Source organism: Lepidochelys kempii, chromosome 15 (assembly GCF_965140285.1).
Source record: "Lepidochelys kempii isolate rLepKem1 chromosome 15, rLepKem1.hap1, whole genome shotgun sequence".
NCBI classification, from domain to species: domain Eukaryota; kingdom Metazoa; phylum Chordata; order Testudines; family Cheloniidae; genus Lepidochelys; species Lepidochelys kempii.
Window position 1 is genome coordinate 30,389,433 of NC_136394.1, and position 15,432 is coordinate 30,404,864.

Sequence of the window (15,432 nt, forward strand, 5' to 3'; positions counted from 1 at the left end):
GGCCGTTTTTGGCTGTAAGGGGAGTGAGATAAAACTGCTTCACTGGAGCTGTGACAGTTTCCCCCAACTGAGGATCTGCTCTCCGACCAGCCCAGTTTTGTGGTGGTGTTTCCTGGGAGAAGATCAGTACTGCATGAACGGTTTTACATCCCCCTTCCTGGTGCTTGGATCAGGAAATGCGCAGGGCTCTGGGCAGAGCTGTGCCAGGGTGTTTGGTGGTCATTGCAGTATTGGTCAAGCAGTACTTTCAGCAGACTGGAGCCTCACTGATCCCAAAAGCCAGGCCCTGCGATGTCGTCCATGCTGGTTTTGCGGGCCCGTAATGTAATTTCTCTCTATTCTCTTTGTAAAGAGAGACGACATGGAAGCGATACCAGGGTACTTGTCCCTTCATCAGACTGCAGACATCATGACATTGAAATGGACCCCCAACCAGCTAATGAATGGTTCTGTGGGCGATCTGGACTATGAGAAAAGGTGATTTGCTCTATATGCACGATCCTGTCGGCCAGAGAACAAGAGAGATTCAAGGCAAAAACATCATGTTAAGTGCTTCTAAAAGGCCTGATGGAACAACTGTTGCAGTCAGTGGGGATCCTTCCACTGATCTCCATGGGCTTTGGATTAGGTCCCAGATGTTTAGCTGATACCTGAATTCACTCTGGCCTTCTGAGAGGTACAATGTAAACAGGGAAAAGCCCTTGTCTGAACCTCCTGGGGAATCCAGTTCAGTGTTCTGTGTGGGTACCAGTTTTTACCGGCCTATTCTGGAAACGCTCACCTGAGCAGAACAGAACAACTATGCAGGAGTTGAGAACAATGAGAGAGAGAGCAATAGGCCTTTGGGGACAGAGAGCAGCAAGGGGCTGTGGGAACAGAGAGGAGACGTTGCTAAGGAATCCATCTTCTGAGGGCTGCGTTCAGCAGATAAAATCGGAGAGGCTGTTTATGCTGAAGGGTGTAGAACGATTTGCTTTCTTGCCCTCCGAGTGATTTTTCTGGGAGAGACCTGGTGTGCTCTTCACAGTATTTTGAAGGATTGTTAACGCTGCTGATTGATCTAGAGAGTCACAAAGCAGATAAACAGGGAAGTCCACATGCAAGGAGAAAAGATGTGAGCAGCTTCCAGAATAACAACGCTGGGCAATGGGCTTGTGAAGTGACAGGAGTGGTTGAGGTGTGTTGGGGCCAAGGGGATGACATGGCTCTGAGGCAGGTAGCTCTTTCTTCTCTCTCTCTCTCTTAGACCTTATCTTGCTGCCCACCCCTGTTATATCTGAGCACCGCCACAGGAAATCAATAGCAAAGTCCCTAGTGGACTCCAGGAAGTCTCTGGCACATCTCCGTTCATGGGGTCCGAGCTCCCCTCAGGGTAGCATTCCCTGATGAAGTGGATACTGGAATCTGCCATGTGCATTGGTGACGTTTTTCTTGACTGCAGTACTCCCTTTTACACACTAATGTTAACAAACTGTGTCAGGCCTTTACAGACAATGGGCAGCTCAGAAAAGCTCCTTCCAGCAACTCATTATTGACATGAGCATAACAGTTCAGATTGAATAATAACCATTAACAAAATTCCCAAGTGCTTTTCAGCGGTAGATTGGTTCTCCTGAAACATAGCAGTGAACCATCTAAATAAACAGTATAGGAAACCCAGGGACAGAAATAACTGAGCATTGTGCCCCCTAAACTGAGATAAACATCATTGTCCATGTAACTCATTTTCATTTTTGTCTATCCTCTATACTTGTCTCTCTTTTTTGCCTTTGTTCCTTGCATCTCCCCTCTGACCCCCTGTGCTCTTGGGGGGCTCTCTCTGTGCTGCTGGTGGGGATGACTGGCTCCCTGCTGTAATCCTGTTTTCATCTCTGTATTGCTTTGCTGAGTTCTTGACTTGGTCCTCAGGCTAATTTCTAAAATTTCCCAGTGTCCAGGCAAGACAGAGAGAGAGAGAGGTCAAAGCACAAAGTAAGTATGTCTCCTTCTGGGGTTGTTTTGCAGTTGCACACATACACCCACGCCCCTTGTCTTTCTCCGGGCCTTTCACTGGGTTGCTGTAATGCCTGCTTTTGTTATTCTAAGCACCGCTTTTCTAAATGACAGCTATTGCTGCTGAAAACCTGGACTTTAACTTAAACAACTGGATAGAGATTTCATCCTGCCAGGTTCTCCGTGGAAATGAAACTGCCTTCTCTGAGGCATTGTCTTTGAGAGAAGAAAATGAAATGTTTCTTTGACAGACCTATCAGTTATGGGTTTTTTTCGTTTTCTTCCATGTCCGTTTCCTCTCTGGGCCAGGCTCTGCCCTGTCAATCAGCTGTCCCACGACCCTGCTACCCTCAGATCAGGCTGAGGACTGCGGCCTGCAGGGCTTGACTTGACATTCGTTCTTTGTGCCTTAAAAGCAACAGTGAAGAAAATTTAAAATGAAAAATTGTTCAGCCACTTTCAAGAAGTGTCATTACAGAAGTAAAAGGAGAACACAGCTGTGCAGAAAGCCTGGTGAAAGTTGCCCTGCCCAGATGGCCAGCAGGGGCCTCGACACCTCTCAGATCCTTTTAGGCTTAATTGGGATGTAAGCAGTGCCCTGGCTTTGTGCACCTCTCAGATCCTATTAGGCTTAATTGGGATGTAAGCAGTGCCCTGGCTTCGTGCCGCCCCCTGTGTGGAGGTGAAACTTCCCCAGCAGAGGGGAGAGGAGGTTTCAGGGGTTTGCAGCTCCTGGGTCAGAGAAGGAATGCTCTGCTCTGGCAGGAGTTGGATTTTGGCTTCTTCTGTTCAAGAGCCAAATTCAAACTGCCCAGCTGGCAGAAAGCAGAGTTCAGGCTTTGTCAAGCTGTGTCCTCCGTGATGTGATCAGAGAGTAAAAATGAGAAACCATTTCCCTTCCTCCCCATTCTCAGCCCCTTTGGCCTATTGATGAAAAGGTGTAGCCAATGGTTTGACAACCGCACAGTTTGCTCTTGAAAATATTCAAGAGGCCAAATAACCAAGCTCAGCCAAATTTATTGTCTGAAGACAAAGCAGCACAGTACAGGAAAGAGAGTTAATACAGCACCATTCTTTCCCAGGAGGCAAATTCTCACGGTGTGCTCCGTTTGTCTTACGCAGAAGGGGTGCTGCCCAAACGCCCCCTTAAGCTAGCCATCTGTTGGAGCGTGGCTGTTTACACTGGTCACAGCACTTGAGGTTTAACTGTCCGGCTTGTGCCAGCTTTGTCCTGGATGCCTCTGTGTACTTTCCCATCTTTCATTTGGGATATTAAATTCTAAACATTAGGGAGCATAGAGCGACAGCTGAACGCAAAGGATTCACGCAGCTTCCATTATTCCACATTGTGCCTTTGTGGGCGTCCATCTAGCTCAGGACAGTTTTTCTATTTGCCTAAGCAAAGTGCTGAGTTCGCTGTGCCCCAGTGCATCATGGGATATATGCCTTAGCATAAGTGAGCAAGAAGAAGCTGAGTATAATTTAGCATGATTACTCCCCTCCCTTGCCCCCCCACTAATTCCATGCCCATTGCACCTATCAATGTGTGGGGCATAACCTACAAGGGTGACTAGCTTCCAGAGAAAGGGTCTGTGCCGGGCAGTTGCTCCGGGGCTCCCGACAGTGCAGTGTGCATTCCCCGCACATGTGGTCGACGCGTGCGACCGTGCACAGGGAAGGATGCTGAGGCAGCGATGGCCCCAGTCGTGCAGACCTGGGTTTAACACAGCTCAGTCTTGTTGAACTGCTTTCGGAAGCACAGAGAGAAGTGGCCCAGCGCATTTCTGCAGGGACGTTCCCACTGCCCCAAGCTGTTCCCACGGCAGGCGCCTTGCTGCCGGGACCTTGCTGTTGCTTACATCCCCCATGTCCCTCTGTAGCTCCCGCTGGGTCAGGGGGGTTCTGGTGATCCACTGGGCAAGATCCTCAGCTGACGTAAATAGATGCAGCTTCCACTGGGTCTGGGTCATTTACACCCACAGAGGATTGGGCCCGGACTCTTGCCATTGGCTGGCTTTGAAGGTGCTGTCGAGTTGCGTGGCTGGAAGGGCTTCTCTGACTGTTGAAAGCCTGGGGGGCGTAGGACTCTGGTGTGTGACCGGGGCATCTCTTCTCTTTCCTTCCAGTGTGTACTGGGACTATGCCATGACCATCCGCCTTGAGGAGATCGTCTACCTGCACTGTCACCAGCAGGGTAAGGGAGGCGGGCATTGCTTTATCTCCAGGGCAGCTTGTGCCATATGCTCACAGAGGGCTGCAGCGGGTACCTGGAGACTGGGACGATGGCAAAGAGCGCCCAGGACAAGTCTTGAAATACCTAGTTTCTGTGGAACCACTGGTTCAAATCCCAGCTTGCTTGACTCGCCCCTTCACGCTCCCAAGGTAGAGGAACTGAGCTCTGTGCGATTACTGTTATGTGGCTCTTCCGGGGGGACCGTAATAGCAGGGCCTGCCGGCTGTGCTTGGACCGTGAAGACTCTGGCACTTTGTGAAGGGCGGGGTTCCGGGATTGGAGCCCCTGGTTCTAGGGTAACTAAAGAGGGAAGAGCCCTTGTGGTTAAGGCAACGGGCGGGAGACTTGGGTTCTGTTGCTGGCTCTGCCATAGACTCCCCGGGCATCATTTGGTCTCTCTGGGCTCCAGTTCTCATCAGTAAAATGTGAGTAATAATACTCCCTTCTGTCTCTTCAGAAAGTGCAGGCTTTGGGGCAGGGCCTGTCCTTACACTGCGTCTCCCCAGGGCACAGCACAACGGGGTCCCAAGCCCAGCTGGGGCTGCCAAGCACTGTCCTAACCAATGTAAATCCATGTTTTGTTCCAGTGGCAACATTTGCCCTCTCATCCCTGTTATGCAGGGTGCAGTAAGCCATTTGGCTGCCGCTGTCCACCACAGAGGTGGCTGCATGACAGTGGTGCCGTCTATATTTAAGCAGTAAAGCGCTTTAAGACCTTCTCCAGAAATGTGTATTGTCTGAGAAGGTTCCCTTCTCTTCTCAAGTGAACGCACCGTGGGCTGACTTAGTTAGGGGACTCCGTTGGTCTACGTTGCTGAGAGGCATGATTGGCTGGTCTGTGCTTGTCTCACCGGTTTCATACAGCGCTCCACGTGGCGGCCATGAAACAGCCATAATAATCAGCAAAGTAAAAGCCCTAGTGCTAACAGCGATAACACTTCTAAGCTAGAGATCACCTTTCCTACCGAAGGTTTCATTAATCGCTGCATTACGTTCATTAGGGACGGAGACCTACGCAGGGGAACAGAAACAAACTACTGCTGGTATTTCCGGCCAAGTTTATAATCGCAAAGCCCAGGCCTGCACAGCTGGAATTTTGTCTGAATTCTTGTTAATCTCAGCTCAGCGGATTTGTCATTGGGGTCATTAACCATCCCGACTGACCTCTCCAGGCGCAGTAATGCACGCACCAGCCCCACGGCGTTTGTGGTTGCAGGCAGTTTTTCATGCGTTCAGTAGGGGTGAATTTCCCCCTAGTGCAGAGCCTGTGGGTTTAAGTGGGGTTCTAGTGGTGCTGAGGCCCTCTGCCTGGGATGGATTCCCACCCGTGGGAGGAAAGTTCAGATAACTCGTGGCCTGGAGCTGCGTGTACATTTTCTGTATTTATTTCTCCCCTGGAGGCGTCTCTGGATGGCTCCATCGTGCTGTGCCCTGGGGTTTCAGATTGGTAGGGTTACCTCTGGCATCTGTTTCCTTAACTTCTGTATTGTGTATCTTCTCTGCCTTCGTTCCTGTTGCTAATAGTAGACAGCGGTGGGACAGTCGTTTTGGTGAGTCAAGATGGGATTCAGAGGCCTCCGCTCAGGTTCCCCAAAGGAGGGCACCTGCTACAGTTTCTGTCCTGCCTAGAAAATGGTCTCCTTCCTCATGGACAGCTGGACCCACCTCTTTGGTCACAGAGGGGGAAGGTAGGAACCTTGACTGAAGTGTGGGTTGGAATGCAGAGGCTCAGTAGCTGCTCTCACCCTTCGCCGACCTGGGCTCCTGGCTGGTGCTGGTGCTGCAGAGTGGTACCTGCCTGGACTTAGTGGCAGCTACGGTTGAAAAATCCCAGGGTGTGAATGCCTCTGGAATCAAGGACACCAGGAGCCCAGCACTGGACAGGAGTTGCGGGTGGTGACGTGATCTGCACCCCCTATAGAAAGGAAGGCCATGCAGTAGAGGGGAACCTGCAGCCTACGAAAAATCAGACCTTATATCTCGGTGCGTCCCCTTTATAAATGTACCCTGCTAATGGACACGTATTCCTGGGCCACAGTCTGGGCTACCTGTAGTGCAGGCAAATACCTGATCTCTCACATGCACACGGTCCAGCAACCACAGATACCAAGAAAGAACAGTCATACAGGAGCTTGCTGAATACAACAGAGGTCGCTTTATTTCAGGCAAAGACTTCTATCCATGCAGTTGTCAGTACCCTGGGTAAAATGCACCCCTGAACCAGAAGGGCAGCATCAGACCTGGGCACCACTTCAGCCTGGAGGGTTTAAGTGGGACTTGTCACCTTGAGCTGCCCTTCTGGACAGGGATGCATGTCCCCCTTACTTAGTAAACTCATGTAAGATGGGAGTGACCAGGCTCTGCCCATTGTCTTAGGCCACTGGGCAGCTTTCCTGCAGCCGCAGGGTCACATCGAACTTGCGTAACATAAAGCAGGTCGCAGCTGCTCTTGCTTTCACACACAACAGACCTAGCAAGTGGTCTTAGCATGAGCTGTCCTGTCTCGAGCGAGGAGTCTGGCCACATTGCATGCTGGCATCTGCAGGCTCTGTGAACCCCATCTCTGTATGCAAGTTACGGTGGCTGGGGTTCTGCTGTTTCGGAGACTCTGGTACAAGAGCGTATCATAGCTCCTATTCCGGGGGTAAACTTTTCTCTCTCTGGGAATGTAATGAAAAGCACGGGGATCTTCCAGCCAAATGAATGCTGAGGATGTGTGAACTCCTAGTTCAGCAGGAGGGCATGTGTTTTCTTGCATTAGACAACATTTTCAGTGGCCACGTGGCATTTGAGGTTGCCCTGAATGTAAACACATGGCCTGGCTTTGTAAACAGGAGCTCTTATTTATGTAGGGGAAGGTGTTTCCAAAGCTGAGAAAGCGAAGTCCCCAGGGCTCTTCCGAGTCGGCATCTGATAAGGAAGATGATGAAGCTACGGACTACGTTTTCCGGATAATATACCCCAGCATGCAGTCAGAGTTTGGTAGGTGCGCTCAGCAATGACATACAATGTCGCTGGAGTGGGAATAGCCCGACGCCAGCGCTCCTGGAAACGCACAGCCTAAGTCCCTGCCGAAAAGCGTTCCAGGACAGGATTTGTGTGTGAGAGAATTCCCTTTTCAACAGCACTGGGATTTACCTGTTGCTCAGTCGAGAGGGCAGCAAGGAACCCTTTGCTCTCGTAGCTGGAGAAGGGCCCCAGGCTTCCGTACAAGAGAGCTCTGTGAATGTTGCAAAGAGTCTTCCCCAAATATTCCTCAGACTCTGACCAAGAGCCTGCTCTGGCTGTGTTCATGGGCTTTTCTGGGCACTCCCTCTGCAAAAGCAGGTGGCCACGAATGTGTTAATGGGGAATCCTGTTTATTTCTGCTCTCGCACTGGGGCAAATCAGGAAACACTTCACTAACCCCAGTGGGCCAGATCCTGGGCCCGACCTAAGTCCCTTTTGTGCTACTCCAGCAGCACAAAGAGGGGAGAAAATTCACACTGGCGATGAGCGGCGGGAGCTGTGTTGGCAGGAGAGCGTCTCCCGCTGACATAGCGCTGTCCACAATGGCGCTTTTGTCGGTCAGGGGGGGTGGTTTTTTTTCACACCCCTGACCGACAAAAGTGCTAAGGTAGACATAGCCGAAAAGTAGAACAAACGGCAGAGACTCCCCTTTCTATAGCTTTGTTCTGAACCCTCCTGTACAGTTCCCTAGTGGGGCGGAGTTCTCCGTTGAATGAATGACTGACCGCTCCTCTGGCAGGGGTATCTTCCTCTCTCACATGATATAGGACTTTCCCCATAGGCTCTAACTCCTGCATGGATTCTTCCTCCCCTCATTCATTTGTGCCTTTGCCCTGTTTCCACATCTTTAGTTCCTGTAACCAGTCATTCTCGTCCTTTCCTTGCCTTCCCTGCAATCTCCGTCACCGCTGGGAGGGAGATGACCCCGAGGACTCCTGCTACAAGCAAGATTGTGGTGATCCCCAAACACTCTCTGAGCCTCCTGGCCAGATCCCTCACTGGACCAGGGGCCGAACTGCATCCGCGTAATGTTGCTGTCGCCCGGGTTGCTTTCGTTGCTTTGCTGCCTAGGTCATGTTGTCGCTTGTGGATCCCCACGTGCTGGGCTCAGCAGACCCGTCTGGGTTAGGGTTTTCCTGCACTGAGTTATGAGAAGGGAGAAGGCCTTGGTGAGGCATGCCTAGTATCCCTTCGCCTGGTGCCCGCCTCCAATACCAGCAGCTGCTCAAGAATGACATGCAGGAAGGGCTAGGAGGTGCCGAGGGGGCGTGCACAAGCCTCTGCTATCTGGAGGCCTGATTTCCAACCCTCTCTTATCTCCTACGTGGAAATGAACTGGATTATCACCTCTTATAATTCAAAAGAGGCCCCGGCTAGAATTGGCAGAGTAGTGTCGGGGCATGGTCCTGCTAGAGCAGTAGCAAAGCTGCCGGGAGGCTGTCCAGACTGCGTGGGGCTCTCTGAACAGGAAGCTTGTGCTAGCCTCTACTTGGCCCTCTACTTGGGAACGTGCAGGAGACTAAATTTGCTCACAGTCTCAAACCCAAACCATTGCAAGCGACCGTTCAAAGCCCGCCCCGAGATTTAGCAAATGACAACATCCTGGGAGCAGCCTGCCTGCGCTGCCCTGGTTAACCTCTTGCAGCATCTGAATCAAACGGTCTCTTCTTCGGTCACGACTCTAATATCTTTCCCTTTTTCATTTGTTCCCTGGGACTTGGTTGGGGGAGATTCCTGTGTGCCAGGGATGGATGGATTCCATCCTGCTCTCCCTCTGCCAGGCACTGCCAGCGTAGCCTGGAGTGGAGACCCATTATTGCTCTTGTCCTGAAGGATTGATTTTTAGGTGTAATCCTGTGTGTGATGAGCTGTCTCTCAGACTGAGGGACGCTTGCTTGCTACCTGGGTCTTTTCCAGCATTCAGTCGTCCCAGGCAAGGTGACTGAATGCACCAGCGCTTTAACTGGGTGACGTTTCTCACTTTTACCTTGGATCTTTCCTTTCCTGTGAGTGCGTCACTACTCAGCAGTGTGATTGGCTAGCAGCAGACCCATGTGGTTTAATACAATCTGCTTGGGAAGACCATGGGTTATTGATCTCTCTAATCAGAATTTTCCTGTCTCTCTCATCTGGTGTGTGAGCCATCTATCTCCTATTGCAATTGCTCAGTGATGTCTTTTCTTGCCCTCTCACAGTGCCCCAGGAGCTGATAGACACACCTGGCAGCAGCTTGCCTTCCATGTGGCAACCTAGCACCCGCAAGTCGTCCTGCTCCTCGTGCTCCCAGAACAGCTCCTCCGATGGTGGCCCATCCAACGGCTGCAACCACGAAAGGTACAACCCATGGAGGCCGTGTTGATGTGGCTGGTCTGCCTGTTCCAACAGCAGGAATGCATGCATAGGAACCAAGCTGAGATCTCCAGAGTGCGTCAGTGTGACTGACGGCCAGCGATGGGGGAGATCTTGGCGTTTCCCTGGTTCTTCAACTGAAAACCTTTTCTAAGTCAGGGCTAAGTCAGACTCCAGAGCACGTGTTCCCTCCTCTCGGCTACTGCTCAAATGGGGACACCTTCATTGTACGTTTAAATCCTCAGGCTGGCACTTAGGAATTAAAAAGGCTTTTGAGGGCTAGTTTGGGTTCCCCAGGCGGGGCGTGGGTGGATGTTAAAAATGGGGAACCCTTAATTTGCAGTAGGGGACCTCAAGGCAGTTTTGTAGCCCAAGTAGAAGTGAAAAGTCTTCCTCAGCAAAATCACTACTGTGTCCTAAAGGGGCTCATCCTGTTGTGGGAGTGACTGTCCAGAATGGGTTAATCATGGTCCAGTAATCTCCTCAAAGGCATGGCCTCGTGATCTGAGCAAAGGCCTGGGATCCCAGCTCTCCTGTGTATTCCCATTGCAGCCTTGGGCAGGTGGCGTAGGCTGGGATTTTTTGAGGAGACTGAGGGAGTGAGTTGGGTGCCTGACTCCTGTAGGTTCTTTGCAAATCCCAGTTTTATGCTCTCTGCCTCAGTTTCCCCCTCTGTAAATATTCACATATTAATTACGAAAAACCCTAGCTGACTTGCTGCATCTGGTATAGCTGAGCAAGCCTCCTGGCTCTTCCCTTCTCTCGCTTCCCTGCTTAGCAGATGCCCACCGCTAGCACGGAACAATTATCACAAGGTAAACAAACCAGGGGGAAAAGTTTAACCCCTTCCCCCTCCCTTGGGTCACAGAGTGGGGCAGGTTGCTCTGTGATAGAACCACTGAGGAGAGGCTGCATTTCCAGGTGTTTGTATAGGGGGGCACATGACCAGTTGGCGCTGTGGGGTGGGCCAGGGCACTGCATGATGGCAGGGGCAGCGATGGGGGCCATTTCTCTCTTGTGACTGATTGGTTTTCTTCTTTCTTGGCAGAACCCCACTAAAGCTCCTGTGTGACAACATGAAGTACCAGATCCTCTCCCGGGCTTTCTATGGCTGTGAGTGCTCTCTTCCTCCATATGGACCTCTGAGATAGGGCCGGTCGGATTCTCTTCTCCATTACAGCCACGTGGCTTCAATGGGCTTGTGGCAGAGGGGAGAGTCGGCCCAGGGAATCAGTCTGATGCCCTACGCAGTGCGTGTGCAGACACCAGTGATGTCAACCAACTGCACGCACGTAGTGCGGGGAATAAATTTGGGGCCAGAATTTGGGTTAGGCCGCGCGTGGGCCAGAACTACGGCCCACCGTGCTGACCAACTTTGTCTCATGGTTTCCTTGTACTCCCCCGTCTGTCGGTATATAAATGTGGACTGTAAGTTCTCTGGGGCAGGGACTCTCGATCTTCTGAATTTGCACCTAGTACAATGGTGTCCTGGTCCGTGACTGGGGCTCCACATCACAGGCTTTGGCCCAGGGAGCTAAAGAAAGTACCAGCAGTTTCCCCATGATCAGGAAAACACTCCTGGCAGTGAAATGTATCTGGCTGGGGAACAGTCTCCCAAAGGAGGAAGACCCCTTGTTTGTGACTCGTAGAATTAGACTGGAAAAAGCCTTAGCAAATCTGCACTGGAGGCCAGTTCCCCAGTGGCCCAGGGTGGATGGACTCACTGACATTCCAGGTCTTTTCTGTGCTTCCATCTGTGTTTTCTGGGGCTGCCCAAGCTCCTTGTTCTGAATGAATCCTTGCTTCCACCTGACAGGGCTGGCATACTGTCGACATCTCTCCACTGTGCGAACCCACCTGTCTGCACTGGTTAACCACAACATTGTGTCTCCTGACCTACCATGTAATGCCAGCTGTGGCCTGACTGCAGAGATATGGCAAAAATACCTGCAGGATAGCACGGTAGGGGCCAGCATTCTAGTTAGACGCTAGAACAAGGCCTAGGCAAGAATTATTGCAACACAAAGCTTCTCCGTGGTTATTTTATCAATGGTTAATGACAACATTGCAAGCTCTTCCGGCAGAGACTCTTCTGTGTATTGGTACAGGGCTGTATCTGCTTGTGTAATACTGCTCAAGAACCACTGCCACTGGGATCCGGATTATCCAGATCCGGTCTGCTGTTTGTTGCTTCAGGTTCCTCCAGAAGAGCACTCATGGGGTGCATGACAAAAGCGTAGCAGCTTTGCCCCAGCACTATTGATTGGCTAAAACACATGATGCCTACCTAAGCCCTTTTGACATTTTCTTTTTTTCTTTTTAAACTTCTACATCTGTTTTATTTTCCTACATTCTATTTTCTATTTATTGCACCACTTGTGCACTGGCCAATCATCATTAATGATGTGCTCTGCATCTGTATGGCCCTTTATGCCCAAGGGTCTTGCAACACTTTTCAAATGTTGATGAATTGACTCAGGCACGCAGCCCCCCGAAGGGGAGCACCGTTGTCACCATTTTACAAATGCTGCAAGAGTGGCACAGAGTGGTCAAGTGACATGCCCAAGGCTGCATAATGATTCTGTACCAGAGCCCAGGAACCCTACCTACTAGACCTGTTAGAGCAGGAGCCTTGGCGTTAAGGGCCCTGGCCTGTCTCCAGGTCTCGCACTGACTTGCTGTGACTTGTCTACACCACTGCCAGTGGGGCAGCTTGGCCAGGGGTAGCAATGGTGGGATCGCTAGTGTAGAGGGACATCAGTGTTCTTACCACAGCAGGGTTGAGCGATGTGGTGGCTGCAGGTGTGAACTCTGCCCCGGGGCTGCTGCTATGGAGCTGCATTGTTAGCAGTGCAAAGGCGTGAGAATCACCTTGGCCAGATCACTTTCCCTTCTGTGTCGCATCTTCCTCCCCTTGAAACAGGGCTGCTGGACAGAGGCCCTGCCTGGCTTAACCAAGGCCCTTCAAGGCCAGTGTTCTCCCAAGTGACCCCTAGCTTCGGGTGCCTCTGTTTTGTTTCAGGCTGAGCACTGTAGTGCCGAGTTTGGAGGTGCTCAGCACCTTGGAAAAACTTCAGGCCCTGGGTGTCCAAGCCAGGCATCCAGAAGGAGTGCACACTGTGGGAAAGTTGTGCACAAGCAATCCTGAGGTGCTGTCAGGTGCTGCGAAAAGGCAGGGATTGTTGTTACAAATGGCAGCCGATTGGTTTCAGTCCTGCCTTTGGCCTTTCAGTAACTGGCTGAGCTCTCCCTGCAGAGTTACGAGGAGCAGGAGTTGTTACGGCTCATCTACTACGGTGGGATCCAGCCTGAGATCAGGAAAGCCGTCTGGCCGTTCCTCTTGGGCCACTATCACTTCGGGATGACGGAAGCTGAGAGGAGAGAGGTCAGTCTCCCACTGGGTTGGCTGCTGCCAGGGCAGAGACCTGGTGTTTGGGAAGCTTTGGGATGAAGGCAGCTGGACAGAGCCCCGGTTTTTGTGCCCAGCCCGCAGTGGCTGAAGTTTTGCGCCACTGGCTCTGGTTGGGGGTGCTGACGGTGGGAAGCGGTGGGCCGAGAAGGCGGCAGGCTCAGAGAGGTGCTGGGCGTGCACTGACTGCAATTCAGCAGTGCCTGGGGAAAGGTCTGAGTGCCTGGACACCAGCATGAGCAAGGGATTGAAATGCTGCTGTCTGGCTGGAGGCTGATCCCCTTCCCAGAGCACTTTGCTCAACCATTTGGCAGCTTCTCAGGGAGGGAAGAAGCTGGCTCATAGTTTCTCCATCATGTGGCGCCTGCCTGGGTGAGCTTCTCTGCCCGTGCCACACTGGAGCTCAGACCAGACCTCGTAAAGGTCTCTGAAGACTTGCACTCAGCCTGGGTCTGAAGCATCCTCGGGTGTGGGGAGCATGTTTGGGGTGGGATTGTACAGAAGGGCAGCCACACCCCCATTCAGACTGTCCCGGTGGGTTCTCGCTCTCTGAATGCTGCAGGTTGACGATCAGATCCGGGCCGGCTACGAACAGATCATGGCGGAGTGGCTGGGCTGCGAGGCCATCGTTCGGCAAAGGGAGAAGGAATCCCACGCTGCGGCTCTGGCCAAGTGCTCTTCTGGGGCGAGCTTAGACACCCACATTCAGAGGATGATGCACAGAGATTCGACTGTCAGCAACGAGGTGAGCCGGCTGAGGGCCTGCCGAGTGAGGCCCCCCATCCGCCCTGCGGGGGAAGCGGGCTTCTTTTCCCTGGTATTTTACTGTTGGTCCATTTGCCATTCTCTCTCCTGCCCTCCCTCTTTGCCTATCCCCATTTCTGCTCCTCCCCAAACATTGCTCACAATGACCGTTTCTCTTCCTAGCTAGACAGAGACACCGCTCCGATTGCTGCTCTCCTGTGTCTCTGTCCCATTTGCCTCCCTGGGCCTGTGCTGCCTGTGGCCCTGGAATAGAGCTGTGTCTTCTTCTAGCCTCTTCCTTCCCCCTGGGAGCTTCAGCCTCTGGGATCCCATACCCCCTGGAAGTACTGAGGCCTGCGCTGCAGTCAGGCCAGCCAGCCAGCCCCTGGGTTTGGTTAGCCAGCTCTGTTTGTAGCACCACGATATTGTCCCAAAATAGGTTCTCTCTGGATTAATTGGCCTCTAACGGGTGGGTTTGAAGATGAATCGGATGCCTCAGCCGGCTTGTGTGCTGGCAGGTGGAGAATCCACCGCTCGAGCAATTGCAGCAATGCACTGTTAGCGTGGAGGTTTGCGGAGCTCGAGGGGCTTGTCTGGGGCAGTGTCGGAGAGAGGGGAAGCGGGCAGTGGTGCAGGGCAGCGGAGGCCACTGTGCCCTTCTGAGTCAGTGGCTGATGGGTGTAGACGGCAGCATGCCCGGGCGGACCAGTCGTAGATATAGACGCCCAGGGCCATGTCCGTGTTCAGTCTCAGGCAGGTGTACACAGGTGTGACCTTTCTGTCCGGTGGCGTCTGCAGATACAAGAACTGGCTTCAGTATCTAAGGGTTCCTCTTAACAACACGACACCCGCCCCCTTCCCTCCCCCCCAGTAACATGGGAACATTAAACACCACCCTGGGCGCCTCTCTGAGGCAAAACTTCCCATTTGCAAGCATGGAGTCTGTGTAACAAGAGAACTGTTCTTAAAAGGGAAAGGGAGCCCAGCATGAATCTGGGAAAACACAACACCCAGCATTCAGTAGTATGTGACCACAAACAAACATCCACCCCACAGCACAGGTCCCATTCGCACCCTGTTTACACCAATGTTCCTGGGGGTGAGGAGAAGGGAAGGGATGTTTTGTAACCTAGAGCCAGATTCTCTTCTCACTCCCATTTGTGTAAATCAGGAATAACTTCGGTGAAGTCAGTGGAGTGACACCTGTGTTGAACTGGTGTAAGAGGGAGGAGAGTCAGGCCCATGGGCTGGGTGTACGGACCTGCAGGGGTCAGAAGCCATGGAAATAGCTGACAGACAGGTCTTTGAAGACATAAAATCTTCCCTTGGATCCCTGCTCCTTTTCTGTCTCGTTGTTGCCTGCTGAGTGCCTTTCATTCCGGTCTGCATCCGAGCAATGAACTGGTCCCTCAGGAACAGGCAGGTGGGAAGGAAGCCGTTGGATTTAGACGTGGACCTGGAGAGGGCTTGCTGTTGTGGGACTGGCATGTGGCAAGGAAATAAACCTAGAGAACAAGCGCCAGATGTCTGTTAAAGGAAATGTAGCCTTGAACACAGATGCGTGTGAGGGCTTTCAGTCCAGCTTTGTCCTCGGAGAAGGAAAACTGGAGCAGGGCATCCATACAAAGACTATGGGAGCTGGGAAGGTGCCAGCTGCAGACGAGGGTACTGCCATGCAAAGGGGAGAGTTTTCTGT

The 15,432-nt window shown here is 52.1% G+C and overlaps 1 protein-coding gene across 3 annotated transcripts in view; it reads left to right on the forward strand.

Annotated features, from left to right (window-relative positions):
• Positions 1–15,432, forward strand: part of SGSM1 (small G protein signaling modulator 1) — an 80,548-nt gene that overhangs the window by 45,218 nt on the left and 19,898 nt on the right. Inside the window, exons 9-18 of one of the 3 annotated variants that reach the window (XM_073312613.2) lie at positions 353–477; positions 1,909–1,971; positions 4,119–4,186; positions 5,750–5,913; positions 7,078–7,207; positions 9,430–9,568; positions 10,632–10,696; positions 11,400–11,545; positions 12,840–12,968; positions 13,555–13,737. In XM_073312613.2, the coding sequence (XP_073168714.2) occupies positions 353–477; positions 1,909–1,971; positions 4,119–4,186; positions 5,750–5,913; positions 7,078–7,207; positions 9,430–9,568; positions 10,632–10,696; positions 11,400–11,545; positions 12,840–12,968; positions 13,555–13,737 (1,212 nt within the window). The remainder of the gene's footprint in view (positions 1–352; positions 478–1,908; positions 1,972–4,118; positions 4,187–5,749; positions 5,914–7,077; positions 7,208–9,429; positions 9,569–10,631; positions 10,697–11,399; positions 11,546–12,839; positions 12,969–13,554; positions 13,738–15,432) is intronic. The other 2 variants (XM_073312614.2, XM_073312615.2) reach the window with 2 other exon arrangements.